The sequence below is a fragment of the Panthera uncia genome, chromosome B1 (assembly GCF_023721935.1).
Source record: "Panthera uncia isolate 11264 chromosome B1, Puncia_PCG_1.0, whole genome shotgun sequence".
Classification (NCBI taxonomy): Eukaryota; Metazoa; Chordata; class Mammalia; order Carnivora; family Felidae; genus Panthera; species Panthera uncia.
In genome coordinates this window covers 89895246-89912119 of record NC_064811.1, presented here as the reverse complement: position 1 = coordinate 89912119, position 16874 = coordinate 89895246, and the positions used below count along the sequence as shown (strand labels likewise).

Here is a 16874-nt window from a genome sequence, read left to right as displayed (position 1 = left end):
TATTAAGAAAGGATGCTGTATTTTGTCAAATGCTTTTTCTGCATCGATTCACAGGATCAAATGGTTTTTATCTTTAATTTTATTAATGTGATGTATCACATTGATTGACTTGCGAATGTTGAACCAGCCCTGCAGCCCGGGAATGAATCCCACTTGATTATGGTGAATAAATCTTTTTATATGCTTTTGGATTCGATTTGCTAGTATCTTGTTGAGAATTTTTGCATCCATATTCATCAGGAATATTGGCCTGTAGTTCTCTTTTTTTTGCTGGGTCTCTGTCTGGTTTGAGAATCAAAGTAATGCTGGCTTCATAGAATGAGTCTGGAAGTTTTCCTTCTCTTTCTATTTTTTGGAACAGCTTGAGAAGGATAGGTATTATCTCTGCTTTAAATGTCTGGTAGAATTCCCCAGGGAAGCTATCTGGTCCTGGACTCTTACTTGTTGGGAGATTTTTGATAAGTGATTCAGTTTCTTCACTAGTTATGGGTCTGTTCAAATTTTCTATTTCTTCTCATTTGAGTTTTGGTAGTGTGTGGGTGTTTAGGAATTTGTCCATATCTTCCAGGTTGTCCATTTTGTTGGCATATTATTTTCATAGTATTCCTTGATAATTGCTTGTATTTCTGAGGGATTGGTTGTAATAATTCCATTTTCATTCGTGATTTTATCTGTTTGGGTCTTCTCTCTTTTCATTTTGAGAAACCTGGCTAGAGGTTTATCAATTTTATTTATTTTTTCAAAAAAAACAACTCTTGGTTTCATTGATCTGCTCTACAGTTTTTTTAGATTCTATATTTTTTTTTCTGCTCTGATCTTTATTATTTCCCTTCTTCTGCTGGGTTTGGGTGTCTTTGCTGTTCTGCTTCTAGTTCCTTTAGGTGTGCTGTTAGATTTTGTATTTGGGATTTTTCTTGTTTCTTGAGATAGGTCTGGATTGCAATGTATTTTCCTCTTAGGACAGCCTTTGCTGCATCCCAAAGTGTTTGAATTGTTGTATTTTCATTTTCATTTGCTTCCATATATTTTTAAATTTCTTCTCTAATTGCCTGGTTGACCCATTCATTCTTTAGTAGGATGTTCTTTAACCTCCATGCTTTTGGAGGTTTACCAGACTTTTTCCTGGGGTTGATTCCAAGTTTGATAGCATTGTGACCTGAAAATATGCATGGTGTGATCTCAGTCCTTTTATATTTGTTGAGGGCTGTTTTGTGACCCAGTATGTGATCTATTTTGGAGAATGTTCCATGTGCACTAGAGAAGAAAGTATATTCTGTTGCTTTGGGATACAGAGTTCTAAATATATCTGTCAAGTCCATCTGGACCAATGTATCATTCACGGCCATTGTTTCTTTACTGATTCTCTGTCTAGATGATCTATCCGTTGTTGTAAGTGGAGTATTAAAGTCCCCTGCAATTATCACATTGTTATCAATAAGGTTGCTTATGTTTACGATTAATTGTTTTATATATTTGGGTGCTTCTGAATTCGGTGCATAAATTGTTACTCTCACTTTAGTGGGGCTTGGAGAGGAAGCAGAGATTTTTTTTTAAAGCCTATGTTCAGTCTCCCATGTCTAAGCACAAGGCCAATCAGAATGGCTGCCCTGTACTTCCACTTCCATTTCTTCACTTCCCATTCCGGCCTTAACACACCAAGCTCTAGTTTCTATGTCTCACACTCAGCTCAAACTACTTCGAAAGAGTCCCAGTGATCTGTGTTCATCTAGTTCAGTGGGCTTTTTTCAGCCTTCATCCTCTGAAACTCTCTGCAGCATTAGACACATGGAGCAAAGGACCCCTCTCTCTGACTGGGAAGCAAACTTTTTTACTTGCTCCACATCTTCAGCTCCTTAAATGTAAATTCTCCTCAATGTTCTGACTTTGTTGGGCTTTTTTTCCACCATTCCGTGAATACCAGGCCCAACATGCCCCTCAAAGCAAGTTTGAGCTGGGAAAAAGGAGAAGGTTTCACCTGAAATGAAGATCAGAGTTTGAATGATTACACAGAACTGGACTTTGTACTGGCTGTTACATGACTGTTGCTGGGAGTAAAAATCTTAAATTTTTGTTTTTGGTCTAATTGAAGAATGATTGAAAAGTTATGACACTTGCCCAGATTTCTGTCCAAAGGTCAAGGAAAAATGAGATGTCAGAAAGGTTTTAATAAAGTTTACTGAAAAGCATATTAGGTAGAAAGACTTCCAGAGCTTATGCAAAATTTTTGCATGGTTTTAATTGATTGGTTTTTATTTGTTTTTATGACAGGATTTAAAGATTGTTCAATTTGTTTCTGCCCTCACTGGCTGTTATTGCAGCTGGAAAAACACTGAGAAAGAGAGGGGGACTTGTTGCTGGGAGCTGGTGAGACAGGGACAAGACACTCATCCTCTAGACAGGCCAATTAGGGGACAGAGAGAGCAATGACTTTCCACAATGCTTTCCACAATTTTTGACCCAACTGATCTGTTCCCAGCTCTCAACAGATTTCCTCTGGATTCCTGCAGGTCTAATTGGCCTCCTGCCTGTCTGATCTTATTTCTAAGATCTTCCCCAAAAGGAAATTTGCTTCCTTGCTTAAAGTGGCTCCCTCAGGACCTGCTCTCTTATCCTCCACCACCCTCTCATTCTATTCTCTAGCCTTGAACAAGCCTGGTGTTCTCTTTATTACAGTCCTACCTGAAGTGCCTGCCCACCACCCCCTCTGCCAGAGGACCAGTGCACAGCACCCTCAGACTACAGCCCAGAAAACAGGAATTTCTGGAAATGTTTTGGAGCCTCCTAGTCAGGACAGAACACTATACTAATGGCATCCCCAGCCAATATCTGTCAGAGCAATTGTCAGGTTTCCCTGTCTCTCTTTGGATTGGACAGAGAGTTTTATTCTTCTGGTCCTAGCCTTAGGCCATTCTCTGGCACAGAGTGGTGCTTGCTAACCCATTTATTGAGTTAACTAATAATCTGTCTTCCAAGCTTCAGACACACACCTATATCCCTTTTCCACAAAGTATGTCCTTTAGATGCTTCATACTCAACTGGTCCCAAACCAAATTCATAAACGCATCATTATACCTCCTTACTATCAGCTTCAAAACCTAGGACCCACCCTCAATCCCTACATGGAGTAAATTGTCCAATCTCGTTGCTTTGCTTGCTTGAGTGTCTTTCCAAACCATTCTCATACTCCACTCCTGCTACCTCTCTCTTACCAGTATCCTGACCAGTGACCACCTCATTTGAAGCATACAAAACCTCATGTGTCCATCAGTTGGGCCTACTCATGATTCCCTAAGTACATTCTGCACTATCCCTCCTGTCTTTTGCTAGCACCAGCTCTCTGCTAGCAGCTGTCTTTGCTTACCTTGCTCAAATGCTACCACATCCACGAGGCCTTTTTAAATCCCCCCAGAAAGACTAACTCTCTTCCACTTTGTTCTCCAAGAGTACTGTATTGTATTTGTACCACTGTTATATCAATTACCACAGTCTTCCTTGTACCCCAGTTATTATGTGTATTTCTGTCTTATTGCCTAGATATCAAGCACTTGGAAGACAGAGTTCATGTTCATCTTGGAGAAACTTTACACACAGTAGGGGTTTAACAAATGGTTTTGCATTTATTAATAAAATTAACCAATTTCATTTAAAATTCACCAGTTCATTCCACGAGACTATATTTATCACCAATTTTGTTAGTTTTTAACATGACTTGTGAGATTCATTGATTTCTTCAAAGACAAAATTTTATGTTGGCTTTAGGATAATAATAGCTCCATTGATTCCATACCTGTCAACCATTATATGTATATAATCTCTAATCCTTGCAATAGCCTTGCAAAATAGAAGATATTGTCCCTATTGTACAGATGAGGAAATGCACATTCTGTGAGGGTCAGTAACTTACCCATGGGCATATAACTAAGTCCTCCAGCTAGAGCTAGAAGTCACCTTTGTGATTCTGTAAGCCACTATACCACATCACCCTCATCCATACTGTAGGATAGGGGAGTCTCTTTTGTTTCTTTCCTTCACTTAATCATCTTCAAAAAAGATTTTAGTTTGTTAGTGTTTGTTTTGTGTTTTACAGCTTCCTTCGACATCATACATACCTCAAAAGGATCTGCTAGACAACAAGTGCCTAACTGAAAAATACACACATCTCTCCTGCAATAAAGTCTTCTGTCAACCATGGCAGAAATGCATCGATGGGACCTGTGTCTGTAAACTCCCTTATCAGTGCCCAAAGAATGGTAGCAGAGTGTGTTCAACTAATGGGAAAAGCTACCTAACTTACTGTCAGCAGAAGAGTTTTGAATGTCTTCAGCCAAGGGCAAAGTTTTTAAATAATGGAACATGCATAGCTGAAGGTAGGAAAGCCCTGGTTGAGTCTGTGATATAAGAAAGAAATTGTTTACCATACTGTCTACTAGAAGATAATTTTGCTACGAAATGTTATGATGACAATTCAGAATTCCTCCCTAGACCCTTAATTGTAATGGGGGTGACAACTAAAGAAAATAGGGTCACCAGAATATAGCCAGCCTTTGAGTTCACAGCACAAGGCCCTGAAGCTGGTCCTTCCCCTCAGTGCCTGTGCCACTCTCTGCTGCACAGCCCTTCAAAATTATCCCCACCCTCACTTCTACTTGGCTAACAGGACTATTCCCAGAGTCATTGAGTTGGTTCAGAACACAGTGAAAAAGTCTTTATATAAGATTGATATTGATATGGAGCTGTGCCTGTGGACCTCCAGATCAAATAATTTCTTCTAGTGTCCCTCCCACCAGCCTCTACCCCTAAGGAGCCCCAAGCCCATTGGCCCTGATCTAAGGGGAGCTCAGGCTACTGCTGACCTAGGACATACTCTAGCAAACTTGGCACTTCAGATGAAAGAGCTTGTCTACACTCCATCCAGGCTTCTAATGCACTGAGGAGGCTGTGATGCTGATACGTAGATTGCTGGAGTGGTTAAGGTTAGGAATCTCACTGTCAGTTTTAGTTGCAAGCCCCTCCACCCCACCTTGGTTATTGACAAGCTATGTAACTGTCAGACCCCATTTTCCACGTCAGTAAAATGTGAATAACACCAGTTCCTAACTCCTAAGACTTTCATGAAGATTAAATAAAATGATGTATGTAAAAGCTCTTCACACAGTGTTTGAAACACAAAAAGAGCTCATGAAATTTTAACTAGTAGAGCAAACCTCAGCCTTATATTCTAATATCAATTATCACAGACACTTCATGAATTTATAGAAAAATACTCAAAACATTCCTTGTAAAGTCACCAGGACATATGCCAGCACACAGTTGCCTAAATATCTGTGTGATGCTGGGCTAAGATATTGAGGCACTGTGGAGTAGGAGAAGAAAGCTCCCTATTTGACCCCATCTCTATTGCCTGTTGGGAAGGAGGGAAGCAATAATGGAGATTATTTTGTCAGTGGAAGACTTTTGTTCTCTTGAGGCATTAAATGCCTTAAATATATGAGAACACCTAAATTTTTTTTTTACATTTCAATTATTTGTTTGGCTTACTTTTAAGAGCACAGACTTGGGAGTGAGATCAATATAGTTCCATCAGATTCCTGGCTTCCCCACTTGAGCAAGTAAGTTAACCTCATGTATAAAAGTGGAGGCATTTAGGTTCCTCATGTAAAAATATCATTGTAGTCTTCACAGGGTTGATGTGAGGATTTCATAATAGTCTGTATAACTGGGTAGTATAGCCACTGATACATAATAGACCCTGGTAAAACAATTACAGACTATTATTTGCTAAAATCTTCATGGTGTTCAAAGTTAATTTGAAATTACATTTTTTGTTTATTTTAAAGGCTTTTAATCAAGAGGAGAAAAGGTGAATGCCTAAATATTGCTCATTCTTTTGGGTGTGGGTGTGTGTGTGTGTTTAATTTTAGGAGAATTTAGTGTTTCCTTAAAGTATGGAACTACCACTTCTGAGGGAATTGTTGAAGTAAAACTTGTAGACCAAGATAAGAAAATGTTCATATGTAAAAAAGCCTGGAGCATAGTGGAGGCTAATGTGGCCTGTCTTGAACTTGGATTTCAACAGTAAGTGCTTGTGTCACTGGATTTTCCCAGGGTTGGTTTGGTTTTATTGTTCCAATTATTTGTTGTTTGATTACCCAGTCTTTCTGTGCCTTAATTTCCTCATATGTCACCTGAGAGTATGAACTACCTGCCTCACAGCATTGTTATGAGGATTAGATATGTTCATGTCTGACTAGCACTTAGAACACTGCTGAACACAGATCACCTGTAAGTTTGTTGGAAGTTTCTGGATACGAATCTTTTGCAGTTTCAGATAGCTATAAACATGTTCATTACTGTATATCTCTACTTGTCTATAATTATCCCCACTTTTTCATACCTAATATTGTTTATCTATGTCTTCTCTCTCTTTTTCTTGGTCAACCTTGAAGAGATTTGTCTATTTGATAGTGGTTTTTATTTGTATATTTTATACATAAATTGTCTCTTGTTACTTTACTCTCACTTCATTAACTTTTGTTGTTATCTTTGGCTCTCTCTCTTCTGTTCTCTATTGTATTTTCCTAATTCCTTGAGTTAAATGCTTAACTCCTAAATTTTCAATTTTTCTTATTTTCTAATATAAGCATTTAAGGTACAAATTTCTCTCTAGGTAATGCATCATCTGCATGCCATAAGCCTCAGTGGCATACAATAAAAGTGGTATTTATTGTTCAGTTTGAAATATTTTCAGGTTTTCAGTATAATTCCTCTTTGATGTAGAAGTTTCTTTTTTACTTTTGTAATGAATATATATTTCATTACAAATGAATGGACAGAGGGCACCTGGGTGCTCAGTTGGTTAAGCATCCGACTTCAGCTCAAGTCATGATCTCAGTTTGTGAGTTCGAGCCCCACATTGGGAACAATTGAATGTTCTGGAAGAATAGTTTACTATAACTCATCATCTCTAGGATATTGAGTCATAGAGGTAGCCTCTTACCTGCACAAATTCTGAACAAATTAGAAAGTCCAAGCAATGGTATATAGATGCCAAAAATCACCTTAATACTGTCAAGGCTAAATTGAGGATATAGCTTAATATAAAAACAAAATGAACCTGCTAGAATAGAACCATTTTAACTTCCCAAATTCTAAGCAATAATAGGGCTAACCAGGTAAGCCTTCTAGCATGAGGCAGGTGAAGAGGCCCCCAAAAGGAAAGATGGAAAACATGAGCTACTTGTCTGATTTATAATTCCAAAATTCCCTGATCAATTATCCTACTCCTTTTCCTTGAGCAAAAAGGAATTAAGAGATGAAGAGAGGCCAAGAATGATACATCTTAGGTTGGAAGGAAACATCAGGAGTGTGGAAGGATTCCTCCTTAACAAGAAACAGGAGGGGAAACTAATATTTGCTGAGTGCTTACCAGGTTTGAACTTTGGCTAGTCAGTTTAAATTGATTGTTTTAATTAATCTTTATAAAACTTGCTGAGATTGTCATATTCTCTTTTACAGGTGAAGATACTGAGCCTCAGAGAATTTAAGCATCTTGCTCAATGTATCCTATGTAGAAAATTAGAGGAAATTACTTTAGTTCCTTACCTCCTATAGTGAGGTTATAAGTGAAAAGTACAAATTATTCTACCTTAATGTTTCATTTATTCTATTTGCAGAGGTGCTTTTGAGGTTCAAAAAAGTTTTGAAGTTCCTGAAGATCTCCATGTAAATTCTACCGAATGTCTGCATGTGCATTGTCGAGGATTAGAGACTAGTTTGGCTGAATGCACTTTTATTAAGAAACGAACTAAAAATTACCAGGATTTAGCTGGTGTGGTATGTTACACACAGAATACAGGTTGGTAGAGTGCTTGCCTGAAACCTCAAAACTTCCTTTAGAATTGTTTATTCCATACCATGACTGTAGTAAACAGATGATGGATACTCAGTTGCAGCAATAGAGGCAAAATCATTTTGGAGGCTTTAGAGCCTAAATTGGTGCTTTTCCTTTTTGCCACAAAAATGTGCCTTTTTGTACTCAAATACTCCTATATAGGAAGCAAAGTTGCCTGACTCCTCTTTGCTTCCTGAAACATCTGGATTAAAGTTAATATAACAAACCTAAGTAACTCAAACGTCAGAAGAAACCTCATCTTCTTTGAGAGGTCCAGCCTACACACTTCAAAATGCCTTTAAAATATCTAAGTGACCACATCTATGCCTCAGTCTCAAGGCAGTCACTGCCACTTTTCTCTTCCATCCTGACATTGGAATATTTTAGTATTATGTATGGTTTAAAGACTAAAGGCTTTTTTGGTGCTAAAAAAAAAAGAAAAGAAAAGAAAAAAAGGACTATCAAAGTGTAAATGGCACTGCCCAAGCAAGTCATGGGATGGAAGTGAGGATTCATGGAACAGCATTAAAGGAATGGGTGAACACCAGTGCTTGCTGATGTTAGCGAGGGCTCTTGATCCCTGAGCCTCCTTCTCCAATGCCAGTGAGTACAGACCTCCACCATAAATACTGACTTTCAGAGATAATTAAAGGGCCTCCATAAACCCACTCTGACATTTATTTTCTTTATTTACCGTATATATATTATGTTGATGCTACCAATACATTAAATCCTTTTTGATTTGATGCCCGACTTTATCTTAAAGTCCCCATTATGCCAAGTGTGATAAAGATGTCACCTAGAACTCCATAAATAAATTTCACAAAGATCATTCCTAATTTACAGTTTCTTCAGCAAATGACTCCTTTCGTTGTGTGAATGGGAAATATATTCCTCAAAAGAAAACCTGTAATGGTGTCAATGACTGTGGAGACCAAAGTGATGAGCTGTGCTGTAAAGGTAGTAGGAGAAACTTTACTTTTGAATTTAAGATTCTATCCCACTCGACTTAAAGTAAGAAAAAATAAAAATAAAAACCTCTTCTATTTATGTTTGCATAGGATGCCGAGGCAAAAGTTTCCTTTGTAAATCCGGTGTTTGTATTCCAAATAAGTATAAGTGCAATGGTGAGCTGGACTGCATTACAGGAGAAGATGAAATTGGTTGTAAAGGTAATTGAAAGTTTTGTGGTTACACTTTTCCATTATTTGATCCAGGGATTCTGCAACTTCCTTTTAGGTATATTTTAATCTTAAGTGAGTACAGACGAGTGTTAGCAGTAAGGGTACTACTGAGAGTGGGCATGTGAAGAACTATGGGATGTTCTTCTCTCATATTTTCATTTATTAAATATTTATTGGTTATTTCAGAACTTTTTATTAGAAAAGTTCCCACATAACAAAAATCGACAGATTATTAGAATGAACCAATATGTGCCTATCTCTCAGCTTCAACAATTACCAGTATTTTGCCAGTCTTGTTCAGCTTGAGTATTTTAAAGCACATTTGAGATATTATGTCACTTCACTATATACATCTCTAATGATACACTTTACACGTACATAATATACTCTCATTAGTACACGTAAAAATAATAATATCCTAACACTGCTTAATAACAGCCCATGTTCACGTTTTCCCAACTGTCTCAAAAATGTCTTTTTAGAACAATGTGTTTGAATCAGCGTCCAAAAGAATCTAACATTGTGTTTGATTATTAAATTTTTAAAGTCTCTTTTATTCTTTAAGAGTTAACTCACCTGGAAACACAACGATCCATTATCTTCGGGACACAGCAAAAGCAGTCCTAGGAGGGATGTTTATACCAATACAGGCCTATCTCAAGAAATAAGAAAAATCCCAAATAAACAATCTAACATTAAACCTAAAGAAACTAGAAAAGGAAGGAAAAAAAATCCCAAAGATAGTAAAAGGAAGGAAATATAAGGATTAGAGCAGAAATGAATGATATAGAGACTAAAGAAAAAAAAATAGAAAATGCCAATGAAACCAAGTGTTGTTTGTTTGAAAAGATAAACAAAATTGATAAATCTTCAGCCAGGGTCATTGAGAAAAAAAGAAAGAGGAGTCAAATAAATAAAATCAGAAATGAAAAAGGAGAAGTAACTGGCACCACAGAAATACAAAAGCTTTTATAAGAGGCTACTATGAAAATGATAGGCAACAAACTGGACAATTTAAAAGAAATTGATACATTCTTAGAAACATACAATGTTCCAAAACTGAATCAGGAAGAAATAGAAAATCTGGACAGACTGATTACTAGTGATGTAAAGAACTGGTAATCATAAAAAGTCCCAACAAACAAAGTTTCAGGACCAAATAGTTTCACAGGTTAATTCTACCAAACATTTAAAGAAGAGTTAATACCTATTCTCAAACTATTCCAAAAAATAGAAGAGGAAGGAAAACTTCCAAGTTTGTTCCATAAAGCCAGCATTACCCTGATACCAAAACCAGACAGACACTACCAAAAAAAGGAAACTACACATCAATATCCCTAAAGAACATAGATGCAAAAATCCTCAACAAAATATTAATAAACCAAATTCAACAAAACATTAAAAGAATCATTCATGATCAAGTGAGATTTATTCCAAGGATGCAAGAATGATTCAATGTCCTCAAATCAATCAATGTGATGCATCACGTTAACAAAACAAAGGATAAAAACATATAATCATCACAATAGATTCAAAATAAGAATTTGCCAAAATTCAATATCCATTCATGATAAAAACTCTCAATAAGGTGGGTTTAGAGGGAACATACCTCAACATAATAAAGGCCATATATGACAAACCCACGAGTAACATCATACTCAATGGTGAAAAGATGAAAGCTTTTCCTCTAAGATCAGGAATAAGACAAAGATGTCCACTCTTGCCACTTCTGTTCAGCATAGTACTTAAGTCCTAGCCCTAACCATCAGACAAGGAAGGAAGGGAGGGAGGGAGGAAGGAAGGGAGGCAGGGAGAGAGGAAGGGAGGGCATCCTAATTTGTATGGAAAAAACAAAACTGTCAAACTTTGCAAATGACATGATACTTTACATAGGAAACCCTAAAGACTACCAAAAAACTATTAGAGCTAATAAATGAATTCACTAAAATTGCAGAATACAGAGTTAACATTCAGATATCAGTTGTGTTTCTATATACTAATAATAAACTACCAGAAAAAGAAATTAAGATAATAATTCCACTTATAATTACACCAAGAAGAATAAAATACCTAGAAGTATTTATTTTATTAACCAAGGAAGTGAAATATTTATACTCTGAAAACGATATGACATTGATGAAAGAAAATGGAAGTGACACAAATAAATGGAAAGATATACCATATTTGTGGACTGGAAGAATAAATATTGTTAAACTGTCCATATCCAAAGCAATCTACAGATTTAATCCAACCCCTATCTAAATATCAATAGTATTTTTCACAGAACTAGAGCAAAGAATCCTAAAATTTTTATGGAACCACAAAAGACCCTGAACAACCAAGCAATCTTGAAAAGAACAAAGCTGGAGGTATCACAATCCTAGATCTCAAGATATACTACAAGCCTATAGTAATCAAAACAGTATGGTACTGGCACAAAAAGACACATAGATCAATAATAGAACAGGATACAAAGCCCAGAAATAAACTGATGCTTACATGGTAAATTAATCTACAACAAAGGCGGCAAGAATATACAATCTGGAAAAGACAGTCTCTTCAATAAATGGTGTTGGGAAAGCTGGCCATGTATATTTAAAAAAATGAAATTGGGCCACTTTCTTACACCATACATAAAAATAAACTCAAAATAGACTAGAGAATTAAAAACCTAAATGTGAGACCTGAAACCAGAAGACTACTAAAAGAGAACATAGGCAGTAATCTCTTAGACGTCAGCCTTAGCAACATTTTTCTAGATTTGTCTCCTCAGGCAAGGGAAATAAAAGGAAAAATAAACTACTGGGACTACAACAAAATAAACCATCAGCAAAACAAAAAGACAACCTACCAAATGGGAGAAGATATTTGTGAATAATATATCTGATAAGGGGTTAACATCCAAAATATAAAAACTTATACAACTCAATGCACAAAAAACAAATTATTTGATTAAAAAATAGGTAGAGGACCTGAATAGACATTTGTCCAGAGAAGACCTATAGATGGCCAACAGACACATCCCTAATCAGCAGGGAAATACAAATTAAAACCACAATGAGATATCACCTCACATCAGTCAGCATACCTAGTATCAAAAAGACAAGAATTAACAAGTATTAGTGCGGAAGTGGAGAAAGGGAACCCTTGTGCACTATTGGTGGGAATGTAAATTGCTACAGCCATTATGGAAAACATGGAGGTTTCTCAAAAAAAATTACACACACACGCACACACCACTACCCTATGATCCATCAATTCCACTACTGAGTATTTACCCAAAGGAAACAAAAACAATTCAAAAAAGATGTATGCATCTCTATATTTATTGCAGCATTATTTACAATAGCCAAGATATGGAAGCAACTTAAAGTGTCCATTGACAGATGAATGGATAAAGAAGATGTGATTACACACACACACACACACACACACACACACACACACACCGGAATATTACTTGAGTCCTAAAAAAGAATGACTTCTTGCCATTTGCAACATTCATAAACCTAGAGAGAATTATGCTAAGTGAAATAAGTCAGAGAAAGATAGATACCATATGATTTCACTTATATGTGGAATCTAAAAAACAAACCAAAGAACTAACAAAAACAGAAGCAGATACATAAATACAGAGAAAAACTGGTGGTTTCCAGACTGCAGAGGTGGGGAGGATGGATGAATTAGGTGAAGGAGATTAAGAAGTACAAACTTCCAGGGGCGCTTGGGTGCTCCATTGGTTAAGCAACCAGCTCTTGATTTCAGCTCAGGTCATGATCTCGTGGTTCTTGAGATCAAGCACAGTGCCTGTTTGGGATTCTCTCTCTCTCTCTGCCCTTCTCCTGCACTCTCTCAAAATAAATACGCTTTAAAAAAATATATAAACTTCCAGTTACAAATAAGTCATGGGCCGAAAAGTATAGCATAGAGAATACACTGCATAATACTGTAATATTGTATGATGACAGATAGTAATCACATTTATTGTGGTCAGCATTGTATAATGTATAGAATTGTTGAATCACTTGGTCATACACCTGAAACTAATATAACACTATGTCAACTATACTTCAATTTAAAAAAAAGTTACCTACCATCCACCACCAATTTTTCTCATGCCACTGATTTTTTAGAGACACTTGGTCATTTGCCTACAGGATGTTCCTTATTCTGGATTTTTAGAGACTTCATTAGATACAAAGTTCAATATTTTAGGCAAGAATTCTTGATGGGTGGTGCTATGTCCTTTTTATTACATATAAAGTTATGTTGTCTGGGTATCCCACAACTAGTGACACTAAGATTGATCACTGGACCAGCTTGATATTTCCTTTACAAAATTCCCCTACAACCTTTCATCTTAATGGTCCTTAGTAGCCTGTGTGATTGTTGACTAGATTCCTTTGTCAATAGGAACTATAAAATGGTGATTTCTAATTCAGCATTCTTTCTGCATTTATTTACTAGTTTTCTATAGAGAAGAATTTTCCTTCATCAACTATTTTGTTTCCATGAAATGCAATTCATAATAAAAAGGAAGAATAGTGTTTAATTCTTTCCCTTTATTTACCAAGTTTCAAAGCAATGAGTTAATGCTCTTTGTTTTTTTGGTGCTCGTTGGAAAACCTCTGATGGTAAAAAATATTTGCTAGGTACCTACTCTGTGTCACACAGATTGACTTCTTGCTTACATCAATGCTTTCTGGAGGAAAAGTTTCTGGAAGTTATTATACTCATTCATTTACTCAGTGAATATTTATTAAGTTCTTACTAAACAGTGCCATACCCTGCTTTGGGTATTGGGGTTGCAGTAATGAATAACATGTCAGAAATCCCTGCCCCATCATAGATCTTACATTCTAGTGGTGGAAGAGAGACAATAAACAAGAGAAATATGTAAGATATGTAGGAAAATAATAAGTATAAGCAGAAAAATAAAGCGAGGAGGGAGGATATAAAATGTCAGGGGTAAGTTCTGAAATTTTAGATAAGGTAGTCTGGAGAGGCTCACTCACTGAAGTTACTTTTAGGTAAAGAGCTGGAGGAAAGGATGGAGCCAGCCATGCAGACGTCTGTGGAAGAGTGTTCTAGGCAGAGGCACGAACCAGTGCAGTGTTCATAAGAGAGCAACTTTCCAGGATATTTGAGGAGCAAGCAGCAAGGAGGCTAATGGGGCATGTGTCACAGGTGCTGGTAGTGAGAGGTTAAAGAATAAATAGTTGGGGCACCTGGGTGGCTCAGTCAGTTAAGCATCTGACTTTGGCTGAGGTCATGATCTCAAGGTTTGAGTTTGATCCCCACATCGGGCTCTGTGCCGACGGCTTAGACCCTGGAGCCTGGTTTGGATTCTGTGTCTCCCTCTATCTCTCTGCTCCTCCCCCACTCACACTCTGTCTCTCTGTCTCTCTCTCTTAAAAATAAATAAACATTAAATTAAAAAAAAAAGAGCAAATAGTTGGAGAGGTTGGACAGATGGTTGGGGTGGGTGGAGGGAGACAAGGGCAGATAGTAAAGCCTGGTAGTAAGGGAAATAGGGAATTTAAAGCAGAGGCACCACATGATTTGACTTACATTTAATTTTATTTTTTATAATTTTTTAATGTTATTTATTTTGAGAGAGACAGAGACAGAGCACAAGCAGGGAAGAGGCAAAGAGAGAGGGAGACACAGAATCTGAAGCAGCTTCCTGGCTCTGAGCTGTCAGCACAGAGCCCGACACAGGGTTTGAACTCATGAGCTGTGAGATCATGACCTGAGCCAAAGTTGGACACTCAACTGACTGAGCTACCTGGGCGCCCCTGACTTGCAGTTGAAATCAAGATTACTCTGGCTGCTGTGTGGCGACTAGGCTGTATAAGGGCAAGGGGAGAAGCAGGGAGGCCAGTTAGGAAGCCACACAGTCATCCAGGGAAGAGATGATAGTGATAAGGGTAAGTTGGTAGGGAGGGAAATGGTGAGAAGCAGTCACGTACTGGATGTATTTTGAAGCTGGAGCCAGAAGGATTGACCAGTAGTTAGATGGAGGCATGAGAAGAAATGAGCAGTTAAGGGTGACTCCAGGGGTGTGGGCCTGAGAACTGGAAAAATGGAGCTGCTTTCAACAAAGATGGGGAAGACTGTGAGAGCAGTAGGCATGCTTGTATCTGCTTCATTTATGAAATTTATCCAGTGGTGTGCTGGTAGATGCTGGTAAATTGGCTTTGGAGAGGGAGAGGAAATCCCTGATTTGTAGCTTTTGCTAATTCCTGTGGTGTGATTACTCCCACCATGGGTGATTTCAAGCCAAATTTATATGATGCCACAGAACACAAACTAGGAAGTGGTGCCCTAGTCTCTGATGTGGTGATAGACCCCCATGTCAGGACACCACTGTTAACTGTTTATTGTAGTTTTTTGTACCTATCTTCCCTTCCCCTCCCTTGTCAACAGTAAACCCCTTGAAAACAGAATCTGTTTTTATATTCCAAATATGCCTTATAAATAAGCATTAAATAAATGTTGGAGATATGTATGGATACATGAATTAATAATAATTCTTTTTTGGCATTGCTTGGTATTATTTGAGTTTACTGAAGTCTTATTTAATTCCCCATTGACATCAGTTCTTAAATGTAAAAACACATGGTTTTAGGATTTCAAATCATATTATTTCTTTTGATGCTTATATAAGCAGTTGAGCAATGTACTTTATGTTCATTAAATGTAGCTATAATCTTAGTAAAAAGAGGAAAGAAATAAATTTTAAAACATTTTTCAGGGAGAACGGGAAGCCATGACTCTTGCCAGTGAAGATGGACAGTTTTTCCCTCCCAGTTTTATTGAGATAGAATTAACATACAATGCTGTTTATGTTTAGGTGAACGGGATATTGACCTGACACATGTATCGGGAGATGATGACCACAGTAAGTTTAGTTAACATCCATCTCATCATAGAGTTAACAATTCTTTTTTCTTTGTGATGAGAGATTTACTCACGTAACAACTTTCAAGTATACTGTACAGCAATGTTAACTATAGTCACCATGCTGTACATTACATCTCCAGCGTGCACTTATCTGGAAGTTTGTACCTTTTGATCACCTTCACCTAATTCCCTACCTCACCCTCTGCCTCTAGTAACCACAGATCTGATCTCTTTTTCTATGAGTTTGTTTTGTTAGATTCCACATATGGGTGAGATCATGTATTTGTCTTTCTCTGAAGCTCTACAGTTCAATTTCACTTTTCAGTATAATACTACTTGGGGTTTCTTCTCCTTCTCCTCCTCTTCTGCCCCTTTTCCCTCCTCCTCCTCTTTCTTCTCCTGATTCAAAACTCTAAAGTTTAAGGTCAGCCGTGCTCATGGATTGGAAGAATAAATATTGTCAAAATGTCAATACTACCCAAAGCTATCTACACATTCCATGCAATCCCAATCAAAATTGCACCAGCATTCTTCTCGAACTAGAACAAGCAATCCTAAAATTCATATGGAACCACAAAAGGCCCTGAATAGCCAAAGTAATTTTGAAGAAGACCAAAGCAGGAGGCATCACAATCCCAGACTTTAGCCTCTACTACAAAGCTGTCATCATCAAGACAGTATGGTATTGGCACAAAAACAGACACATAGACCAATGGCATAGAATAGAAACCCCAGAACTAGACCCACAAATGTATGGCCACCTAATCTTTGACAAAGCAGGAAAGAACATCCAATGGAAAAAAGACAGTCTCTTTAACAAATGGTGCTGGGAGAACTGGACAGCAACATGCAGAAGGTTGAAACTAGACCACTTTCTCACACCATTCACAAAA

At 37.3% G+C, this 16874-nt stretch overlaps 1 protein-coding gene across 5 annotated transcripts in view; it reads left to right on the top strand.

Annotated features, from left to right (window-relative positions):
* Positions 1-16874, top strand: part of CFI (complement factor I) — an 86937-nt gene that overhangs the window by 53540 nt on the left and 16523 nt on the right. For 3 of the 5 annotated variants that reach the window (XM_049631022.1, XM_049631021.1, XM_049631024.1), the window contains 6 exons: positions 4088-4367; positions 5922-6075; positions 7674-7855; positions 8738-8851; positions 8953-9063; positions 15932-15979. In XM_049631022.1, the coding sequence (XP_049486979.1) occupies positions 4088-4367; positions 5922-6075; positions 7674-7855; positions 8738-8851; positions 8953-9063; positions 15932-15979 (889 nt within the window). The remainder of the gene's footprint in view (positions 1-4087; positions 4368-5921; positions 6076-7673; positions 7856-8737; positions 8852-8952; positions 9064-15931; positions 15980-16874) is intronic. The other 2 variants (XM_049631023.1, XM_049631025.1) reach the window with 1 other exon arrangement.